General features: G+C 48.1%; 1 protein-coding gene across 1 annotated transcript in view; it reads right to left on the minus strand.

Annotated features, from left to right (window-relative positions):
• Window positions 1-1,131: 1,131 nt before the first annotated feature.
• The window catches only part of erf (Ets2 repressor factor), a 54,546-nt gene continuing 44,217 nt past the window's right edge, over window positions 1,132-11,460 (minus strand). Inside the window, exons 3-6 of the mRNA XM_083646582.1 lie at window positions 9,352-9,464; window positions 2,314-3,200; window positions 1,784-2,024; window positions 1,132-1,563 (exon numbers count right to left, since the gene is read on the minus strand). Of these exons, the coding sequence (XP_083502708.1) occupies window positions 1,133-1,563; window positions 1,784-2,024; window positions 2,314-3,200; window positions 9,352-9,464 (1,672 nt within the window). The 3' untranslated portion in view covers window position 1,132. The remainder of the gene's footprint in view (window positions 1,564-1,783; window positions 2,025-2,313; window positions 3,201-9,351; window positions 9,465-11,460) is intronic.

The following is an 11,460-nucleotide window of genomic DNA, read 5'->3' on the forward strand; positions in this document are numbered from 1 at the left end:
AAAAGTCGTCACAAATCTTCCGTTAGGCCTTAGCATGTCCGCAATTCCCTCACGATGTACAATCCCACCCTCGTCAAACGTCTCTATACACTGTAGAGAACGACTTGAGTGTCAAAGAGTGTCTAAATGATGAAGAGAGACCACTCACTTCAGGCCAGGATACAGTCTTAAGTGTCTTGAGTTGTTGTCTGGACAAGAGGCTGTGATTGGAGAGTTCTTTCCAATCAACTCGAGGAAAAAAAAAAAAAAACAATGGCTACAACATCCCTCTTCTGTATATAAGATCCATCGGTAAAGAGGGCAGATTTTGTTCTCCGTCCTCCATCTTCGTAAAGGGCGCAGATAGAGAGGCACTTCTGTCATCTCTATCAGGGGCTGGTAAAGATGTGTTTTTTTTTGTAACATCAGGATCTGTCAGTCTGGCTGGTATGGAGGAGTGGAGGAGGAGAGTCAGTCTGGCTGGTATGGAGGAGAGGAGGAGGAGAGTCAGTCTGGCTGGTATGGAGGAGAGGAGAAGAGGAGTCAGGAGCCACAAGCGAGTGTGAAATGAATCTAAACCCGTTCATCTTCTGCGGTACAACACAGGCTGGCTTTGTACTCTCAAGGGGGGACGATGTGATTGGTTCCATGATGCCAGATGATCCAACGCAAATAAACTAGCGGCCAATCGCATCAAAGACGGCCGAGTGGGGAAAGTTTGAAATAGTAAGTGACGTGCGGCGATCCCTGACAGACGAGCACTAAGCAGACTCAACAGGTAAGACTGGCGCTAAGAGGAGGCGAGGAGGCGTCGAACAAGGACAGTGTGCAACGAGGAGGAGGAGGAGGGATCTTAGGGGCCTAACTAAGCCCCCCTGTCTGGGCTCCTCCGCTGTAGGGACCCTAATGTTAAAAAGACGTCACTTCATAGGCTGACTATGCTATCTCTTAGTGTTTTAAGTCCCAGCACAAACACGGTCTGCTGTGTTCGTGCTGGATAAGGTGTCTAGGTTAAAAAAAGGCAATATGTCTCTCAGTACATGTGAGGCTACACAGGCACTTCTGTCTATGTGTGTGTGTGTGTGTGTGTGTGTGTGTTAGTTTGTAAGAATCCCAGAGGTGTGTGTGCACGCTTCAATCTAAGTAGGTCCTCTCAGCAGCCGGTGTTTTCCAGAGACAGCTGTGCTGTCGCCCTCTGCAGCTCGGAGCTGGCTCTGCGCTGGGTGGGCGGTGGCGGTGGCAGCACCATCCCCAGACTAGCTCCTCCTCCGTTCTGCGCCTCCCTCTCTCCCCTACCCGCCTCCTCTCTCATCCCCTCCACCTCCTCCGCTCTCACTTTCTTGTCCTCCGCCTCGTCCCTCTCTCCCTCCGCCTCCATCTTCTGGTCCTCGCTCCAGCGGCGTTTGAAGCGCAGTTTGAGGGGGATGCAGCGCGTGCCCCCGGGGCTGATGGGGGCCGGCGCGTGGCCCTGGCCCGGCTCGCTCTTCAGGCTGAGCAGAGGGAAGGCCGGGGGGCCGCCGCCCATAGGGGGCGTGGCAGGGGTCTTGAAGACATCCTCGTCGTCTTCTGCGTCGTAGTCGGGGCCTGTAAGCACATTTTATACATTTATTTATATTTAAAAAAAATTGGGATAGGAATATCAATATACAAATATGTGGTAAGATATCACCTTGTATTCAGTTCTTATGAATTGAGTGCATATTAATATATACTCTATTATGTATATAAGTGTATGTTCTTATTAAGAAGGAGGAGCTGATATTTTGCATGAGCTAATGAGGATCCTAAAAAAATTCTAAATTACCATGAGGAAGAGGAGGAGGAGGAGGAGGAGGGTGAGGAGGGGCAGAGAGGCTGCTTCCATTGGCCTGATGGTGGTGGTGGTGGTGGTGGTGGTTGTTGTTCAGCTGATGGTGATGATGAGGAGCAGGTGGGGCGAAAACGTCGCCTTCATCATCCTCGTCGTGGTGACTCAGCTCATCTTCGTCGCTGATGTCCGTCACCTCTACTTCCTCCTCCGTCTCGACGTCCGATATCGGCTCAACCTGGGAGGAAGCACATGTTGAAAAATAAGATGATGTGATTTTACTTATTATTCTATGACTCAGGACACTTAGCTAAGCCCCTTTCTTGCACATATACATTTATCAAAGCAAAACTAGGGTCTGCAAATGATCAACTATTTATCAGCATGCAAGGTCATTCATTAATACCATGATGCTGTACAAGAGAAAAAGAGTGCGACCAGAATCTGTGCTGGTGCGACCAACTGAGAAAGTTGGTCGCAAAAGTGCTACCAGTGGAAAAGTTAGTCTGGAGCCCTGCTGGCCTCACCTTGATCTTAGGCGGTCCCACAGCAGAGGCGGAGTGGCCGATCATGCCGGTCCCCAGAAAGGAGGAAGAGTGGCTGGAGGAAGAAGAGGAGCTTCCGTCCCTCTGCTTGCGCCCCAGCGGGGGCGGCTGCAGCTTGAACTTGAACGGCGACAGGTGGTGCGGCCCCTCGTCCGCCCCTCCGTGCTGCTGCTGGCTCAGCGAATGAGAGAGCGAGAGGGGCGGGCCGTGGAGGTGATGGTGGGCGGTGCTGGGGGCCATCTTCTCGGGGGCGGGGCGGTGGGGCTGAGGGATGATGATCTTGGGGTAGTGGAGGAAGGCGCGGGGGCTGAGGTGGTAGTTGTAGACGGACTGGGTGTGGGCCTGCAGGTAGCGCTTCATGTCCTCCGGGTTGAAGGAGAAGTGGGAGCCCAGCATGGGGGACAGGGAGGGGGACGGGGTGTACGGCAGGTGGGACCCGGGGGTCATGGAGAGGGCCGGGGAGAGGGCGGGGCCCAGCAGGCCCCCGGGGCCCGGCAGGGGGGACACGGGGAACGGGGACAGGGGCTCGGGGTGCATCCTGGGGGCGGGTCTGGGGAGCCCGCCGACGTTGGGGTAGATCCTGTAGAGGGACTCGTGAGGCAGGCGGGGGTGGAGCAGGCTCCTGTAGGCGCGCTCGGGACCTCCGCCTCGCTCCTCCGCCCCCACCGCCTCCTCCAGCTCGGAGTTGGTGGAGGTGCCGTCGCTGCAGTCACTGACCGAGCCGCGGGCCATGCGGCGCGGCACGCTGCTGAACACGCCCGGGCTGCGCAGCTCCTCGTTGGGGGAGAGGACGTCCGACGGCGTGGAGGGGAAGCGGAAGTGGCTGTTGCCGGTCGGGACGGGAGGGGCGCTCTGGGGGACACCTCGACCTGGGGGAGGGAGGGAGGGGGTGAGTTAAAACAAAGATGCTGAGTTGAAATTGTTAAAACGATAGTAGAGAGTAGGGCTCATTGTCGATTAGTCTGTTGATTATTTTCTCGATTAATCAATTATATTAGCTGTTTGGTCTATCAGTGTTTCCCAAAGCCCAAGTTGATTCTCAAATGTCTTGTATCACAACCTAAAGATATTAAGTTTACTGTCAGGAGTAAAGAAACAGAAAAGATTCACATTTAACACGTTCACTGCCAAGGACGTGTTAACACGTTTTCAGAATCCAGCTGTTGACTGCCAACGACGTGTTAACACCTTAAGTGCCATAGCCGAAATAATTCGTCTTACATAATCCAACGCTTAAGTGCCAGAGCCGAGTTTACTCGTCTTACATAAACATTTTTTTTTTTTTGACGGTGGTACATCAATCAACAACTTTTACATCTTCGAGATCACTATTGGAGCAAGATAATGTGTATAATCTATTTTACCGACCCACTAAGTGTTGACAGTGCTCCCCCAGACGACCGAAATCAAAGAAAAAACTGCCGCGGGACCAAGCCGTTCAAGGAAATGCCGTGGCGATTTTACAGTAATCCGTTCAAGACTTGTCTTGCCTGAGAGCGGCCGCGCACCGGCAGCAGCACACAGAGAGCGGAGAGCGATTTGCAAAATAGATCATAGGTGAAACACACTTTGAAACACCTCAGAAAGGCCAGAATCAACATCTGCCCATCGCCCACGCATTCCCCGGCCCATCTTGACTCGCACAAGGAGCGTCTGCACGCAGGCAAGCAGGCAGGCAGGCACACAGGCAGGCAGCAGCAAAAGCGCTTCTGACACGCCCGCTGTACAGCCAGGAGGAGAAGACACACGGAGGGAGGAGTTTGAATGAGAGGGGTGTTTCCTGTTGTTATGGAGGAAATTACTGTTCAAAACTATTGTTTAGAATGTCTGACGGTCTTACTGATGCCAAAAATGAATGGTTAAAGTGACTGTTTCACAAAAAGCCATTTATCTCTGAATAAATTTCCAGACGCTGAAACCATGCTGTACTCAACGGCTAATATCTACATAACTACTAACTCTGCAAACTAACTCTTTTAGACAGAGAAAGCACACATTCTATTAGTTATTTTTAGATGATTGGTGTTCATGAATTCTTAACAGAAAAAAATCCTCGGCTGTTTCTAAAATGAGCCAGAATCGTCAAAAACACCCCTGGCACAACTTACCTACAGGAATGAAAACATGGCTGGCATTCAATGTGTTAACACGTTTTCAGAATCGATTTTTTTTTTTGACGGTGGGACGTTGATCTAACCCTTTTACGTCTCCTACACCAGAATTGGAGGTATTGAATGTGTATAATCTATTTTACCGACCCACTGAGTGTCGACATGTCTCTCCACAGTAGAAAGAGGCGACCCAAAACTGGAGGGAAAAGCGCGAGGAAGCCGTTCTCATACTGTAAAATTGATGGCGAAAACGCTTTCACTTTCGCGCTGATGCACAGCGGTGGCAACGGTGGGGGGTTCCAAGAATAGATTGGATGCACACTTTGAAACACGCAGCATAAATATGACCAGAATCGCATCAAAGCTCTCAACCAAAACTCCACGAAACGAGCGAGTCCACCCAGACTTCCTCAAACAGCGGCCGCGCAAACAGGCAGCAGCCAGGCAGCAGCAACTTCGTTGTGACACGCCCGCTGGAGAGCCAGGGAGGCAGGAGGAGAACACACACGGAGGGAGGAGTTGGAAGCAGAGGGGGGTTTCCTGCTGTTATGGAGGAAATTACTGTTCAAAACTATTGTTTAGATGTCTGACTCTTACTGATGCCAAAAATGAATGGTTAAAGTGACTGTTCTATCGAATTTCACAAAAAGCCGTTTATCTCTGAATAATTTTTCTGACGCTGAAACCATGCTGTATTCAACTGCTAATGCTTACATAACTACTAACTCTACAAACTAACTCTTTTAGACAGAGAAAGCACACATTCTATTAGTTCTTTTGAGATATTGTGTGTTCACAAAATCTTAGCAGAAAAGAATCCTCGGGTCTTGAAAGATGAGCCAGAATCCTCAAAAAAAAACCTCTGGCAGAAGCTAACTACAGTAAAAAAAAAACGTCTGGCAGTGAATGTGTTAAGAAGCTGGAATGAGAATTTTGACTTTTTATTCCCGTAATTTTTTTTACTCAAACCGATGATCAAAATAGTTTGCAAATTAATTTAATAGTTGACAACTAATCGATGAGTCTAATCGTTGCAGCGCTAATGGGAGTGAAGATGAAAATGGAAAGTCAAAGTCAAAAGAAATTCAGAGAAAGGGAAAAGTAAGAAGAGTAGGCGAAAGAAAAAGTGTGTGTGTCCCATAGCCCAACAATATTACCCAGAGGGTCACAGTGTCCCATAGCCCAACAATATTACCCAGAGGGTCACAGTGTCCCATAGCCCAACAATATTACCCAGAGGGTCACAGTGTCCCATAGCCCAACAATATTACCCAGAGGGTCACAGTGTCCCATAGCCCAAATAATATTACCCAGAGGGACACAGTGTCCCATAGCCCAATAATATTACCCAGAGGGTCACAGTGTCCCATAGCCCAATAATATTACCCAGAGGGTCACAGTGTCCCATAGCCCAATAATATTACCCAGAGGGTCACAGGCAGACGGAAAGAAAAACACTGGGTTACGCAAAGCTGCAAGTTCCCTTCCTTCTCTCTCTTTCTCTCTTGCCTTCCCTCCCTCCCTCTCTCTCTCTCTCCCACCCTCCCTTCTCCCTCTCTCCCACCCTCCCTCTCTCTCTCTTTCCTGCCAGGCAGACTGTGGCACTGTAATAAATTCTTGGCATCCGAGCACGTGCCAGAATTAAATATTGGAAAAGTCGCTCTTACTGCCATCACAAACATGGGTTGGGTTGCTCTGTTTTTTCCAGTACCACTGAGCGCGTGTGTGTGCCTCAAATCTGTGTGTGTGTGTGTGTGTGTGTGTGTGTGTGGCTGTGTGTGAGAAACACAGTGTGTGAGAGTACGTGTGTAGGAGTGTGTGTGTGCTTGCATATCAGTCCAGATTGGCATAGGGCTGTGTGTGTGTGTGTGTGTGTGTGTGTGTGTGTGTGTGTGTGTGTGTGTGTAACCATCATATCACAACATGTCAGTGTGTGGGCCACATCACAGGACGGCATAATAAAAGCTTCATGGTGCACTTATGTCACCCAGTATCCACATCGCTCCATATGGGCTGTGTTTACTCTGGGTGGCCGGGACCAGAACGAGACCAGAGACTTCAGAGGAGGGAGGGAGGAGGGAGGGGAGGGGTGAACTGGGACGTGGCACACTGGTGTCTACACACTGACTGTGACATCATCCATTAGTTTGTGGACGTTTTGAAGCCTGGGGTTTGCCATTTTGGCCGCTGCCATCTTTTTTTTTTTTTGAGCCAGAGGTGACGTATTTGTAGCCATATTTGGACGAGAGGGGGTTTCCCAGAGGCGCCTGCTATTGGTCTGTGATTGGCGAGCTGCACGATCACTGGACAGGCGATCTGTCAATCACACCCAAAACAGTATTTATTTTTTACTCTAAATGGGTGAGTTATATAAAAACTCACCCCTGTACAGTTGTCATGAAAGGTGAAATGACCATAACTGTTTTTTGAACCAAGCTGTAAAGTGGGGCATTTTAACATGGGGTGAATGGGGAATGAGTCCCCTTTTGGAGCCAGCCTCAAGTGGCCATTTGAGGAACTGCCTCCTTACTGTCTAGTGCAGGGGTGGGCAATTTTCCCCCCCAGAGGGCCATACTGACTTACATAAAGTAAGTGAAGGGCCACACATTAGATATATCACGTCTGCCATCGCGGGAGTCTCCCTATTTTATAACCCTCTGTGATTGATCATTTCTCCTGTTAATCCCCTGATATGATATAATATAATATAGTGATACAAATCCAACGGCTGTATCAGATGAGATTTATTAAAATAATTCAGCTTTTTATTGAGTTTTGGGGGTCATTTTGTTTTCTTTTGAGGACGTTGAGGGCCGGATTGAGATGGTCCAGGGGCCGGGGGCCAGCCCTGGGGCCGCATTTTGCCCATGTGTGGTCTAGTGTCTACCCTTGGTAGACACCACCTGCGCACGCACGCGCAAACATCACACAGACACACACAGCAAGCAGGCAGACCTACACATGCACCCCCCCACACACACACACACACACACACACACACACACACCACCCGTTCCTGTATATGTTATGGATTTGCAGTAACGTTAAGATTTCTCCTACACAAAATGTGAACATGAGTGAATCAATAAGCTGCCACACTGGCTGGAGAGTGTCTGAGACGACATGTGAACACCTCAGTAACACAGGCGGTGGCCTTTGCTTCTTCTCAAACTTTGTCCCTGCTGACCACCGTACACTCTCCGACCGTGAGCCAATCAAATCAAAGCAAAATAATAGCTCTGTATCAAACAGGCTTCTCTTACGCCGTTCCACACAAAACGCGAGCGTCTAAAAAGATACTTTTCTCCGCTGCCTGGATGGTTGATGAGCTTTGCACGAGTTGAAACTGAACTTTATTCCCATGTGGTGGTGGTGAGTCACTTCAGGATGATTTACAAACTTAAAGTGAATTAACAAGATTTAAATTAAACCCAAATCTGCTCTTGTAACTTCATCTCTTCATCTAGATGTAGTTGTCACCCTACCCATTTTGTGAAAACTGTATAATTATTTTGGACGGTAAAAATGATTCTTGGCAGTTTTTTGTGTGTAGTTTTCCAGAAGCCTGACCAGTGAGCCAAAAAGTTAATTTGAGACTGGCTGTGACCCACAAACACCCTACATGAGACAGAAGTGGGGCACGGTGGTAGCGATGTCGCCTCACAGCAAGAAGGTCTTGGGTTCGATTCCCGCCTGGGGGTCTCCCCCATGCTTTCAGTGCCTGGTGCCCAGGTGGGGTATCTCGTGAGAAAGGGCCTTTCTGTGTGGAGTTTGCATGTTCTCCCTCCCTGTGCTCACCTGGGCTTTCCTCCAGATAACAACCCCCACTAAGAAAACATGCAAGAAGACATCGTTTGACCAGCGACGACGGAAAAATAAATTGGCCGGGCACGGCGCCGTTAGTGAGAGCTGCCCACTGCTCCTGGATGTCCTCCAGAGGGCGCTGTACTGAGAGCTGCCCACTGCTCCTGGCTGTCCTCCGGAGGAAGAGCAGCCTTGATTGGGTGAAAAGAAATTTCGCGGCCACCATGGACTTGTTGTCACACTGTCCTTTTCTGGAATGAAGGCATGCTCAGGCCAGTTTCAAGTGTGTGTGTGTGTGTGTGTGTGTGTGTGTGTGTGTGTGTGTGTGTGTGTGTGTGTGTGTGTGTGTGTGTGCATGTGCGTACATACGTGGTGTGCATGTGACAAGAAAAGACGAGCATGTCCTTGTGGGGTTTAATCTTAATCTAATCCACAGACGCATGAAGGCTGCTTGAACATAACCTCGCTGTCAAGTTCAAACCCTCCATTCCTGTTACCCAGGGATGTCAATCCAGACAACAAAAGAAAATGGTAAACTAGGCTATATGGAAGGGAGTATGATTTTTCAAAGTTACCATTTCCTATGTGAAGCTGTGTGATTACGATTTGTTTTTCAAAATGATCAGGCACATAAAAATGCTCACAATTTCAGCGTACAATAATTCCAAAAACCAAAACACAGGAGTGGGTACTTCTTGTGTGACCTGAAACGACTTGCAGGTCCGCATCACAAAGACAGACTTGTAAAAACAAATATTATATAAAAAACTGAACCACGCCTTAAAGTTCATTACATCCATGAGAAAACTGCTGTGTGATGCTACACACACCGCCTCAGGGTTTCTTCACTTGGGATGTGGCCCAGGTGTTTATTTACATGTGTAACCCCGAGTGTGTGTGCGTGAATATGGATGTGTGTGTGTGTGTGTGTGTGTGTGTGTGTGTGTGTGTGTGTGAATATGGATGTGTATGTGTGTGTGTGTGTGTGTGTGTGTGTGTGTGTGTGTGTGTGTGTGTGTGTGTGTGTGTGTGTGAATATGGATGTGTGTGTGTGTGTGTGTGTGTGTGTGTGTGTGTGTGTGTGTGTGTGTGTGTGTATACGTACCAGTGCCCATGTCAATGAACGGGTAGTTGACCAGCACTAGTTTGTTGAAGTTGAACTTGTAGGTGAACCTCTTGCCCTTGGTCTTGTGTAGGATCCTCTTGTTGTAGTAGTATCTGAAGAGAGCGGGACAGACAGAGAGTGTTATCTTTCAATCTGTCACTCAAGCAACCTAGTCTGGCTGCACGGAAACAGGTAACTGGGATAAACCCTCCCCTGCTCTACAGCTGCTCTCCCATTGGAGCGACTGAAACAGTCGCTGCCGGATGTCCGCTCCCGGCTTATTGCAAGCTGTTATTGGCTCCGACCATGTCAATCAGAGCGGCTTCCGCTCCCTCTTCTCTGTGTGTCGCTGTAAATAGTGCCCTGCCGCCGCAGTGAAAACAACAACGCTAACTAGCTAGCAAGCTAACGGCAGAAACCTACACGCTAGCTCGTTGCTACACGCTGAAAATGGCAAGTTGGATTGTTGGAAACTATTTTCCAAGGGCACTGCCGCCACGCGCCGCCCATCGCAATCCCACTATGGAGACCTGCGCCGCCAGACTCCTCTCACGGAAGGGAGGAGGGCCCAGCGAGACTACTCAAGCACACAGCCTCATTGGCCAATGAGGCTGTGTGCTTGAGTGACAGGTGTCCTCATTGGCCGGGGAAATATGTGTCGTTTGTGCATGTTTCCTACTGGAAGCATGTAACAAGACAAAGCGTCTCCAGCACGTCACAAACACAACTCTCACACAGAGATGGAAGAGCCTAACATTCATAAAGTAATAATTAATGTGTTTACTGAGGAAATACCTATTTCAGCCATTTTTTTAAATAGTTGGCGCTGTAGAGGAAATATGAGACTGCAAGAGGTACCACTGTAACCGCTAGGTAATTAAATGTTATAAATAGGAATGTTCACTCATCGGCCCACGGTGAATAAGTATGATTTAAAGCAAACTGAATATGCAAAAGAAACCAGTTTTACAGCCAACAACATCTGATCTGATTATTCAAAAGAGAAAATAGTGCAAAACACCAGGATAGAGGAAAAACACACATTGTGAGATGCTGAGATGGAACTGAGGCGTGTGCCTGTTATGAAGCACTGATTTAAAACAGGTTCTGTTCTGAGAGAATCTGTTCTGGTGTGGACGAGTCATAACTCGACGGTAGGGAATGGGATGCACGATATATCGGCAATCATATCGGTATCGGCCGATGTTAGTCATTTTTTAACATATCGGTATCGGTCCGATGTTGCAATGTTAATATCGGTTATCGGTATCAGCCAAATTCTTCACATTGAGATTAAATAATGCAGTAAATTTATGATTTATGCGCTTTTACAAAATGTTTTTGAAATAAAGAAATGCATTACTTTTTCAAATTCAGTGTTTACATGTGTTTTTCAGTATGTACAAAATTTTATTATCATAGAAATGTGTTTTTATACAGATCACATCGTCATCGGTAAATATCGGTTATCGGCCATAACAGCAATGTTAATATCGGTTATCGGCATCGGCCAAAATTTTCATATCGGTGCATCCCTACTCGACGGTCAACAAATTGAGTTGCTCAATGGTTTTCCGGTCAGCACACCTCATCAGATAAGACATCTACATCCCCGTAAAGACAGATATAGAAAATCTGGTGATCAAGAATCCAGACAGAGAAGACGACAGACAGAGAGAGGTACAGAGAGTAGAGGAAGAGACTCAGAATGACCCAGCAACAAAGATCATGACCATGTGTGTTCACACACTCGACACGTCACTGGAAGTCCACTCATTTCCTTTAGAGCGGATCGACCAGAGACACTCGGCTGATGTCAGAGAAGCAGGAAGACCTCAGCATCCAATCAGATGTCTGCGCGTCCTTGTTTTCCTTCCTGTTATGCCGTTTCATGAGCAATAGTTCCACCAGGCGAGCGCAAAATGGAGAAGCTGATTCCAGCCATTCAAAGCTTCTCATTTCTACAACTCAAAAAATTCAAAAAAGACAAGAGGGAACAAAAACATCTCAAAGACGATGGACAGCAGCTGCATCCATTGTTTGGGTCGATGGTAAGCTGAGAAGAATCAGAAAGCTGTGAAGTCATGTTTAATTGTCGACTAACGGTAG

The sequence above is a fragment of the Poromitra crassiceps genome, assembly GCF_964638095.1.
Source record: "Poromitra crassiceps genome assembly, chromosome: 11".
NCBI classification, from domain to species: Eukaryota; Metazoa; Chordata; class Actinopteri; order Beryciformes; family Melamphaidae; genus Poromitra; species Poromitra crassiceps.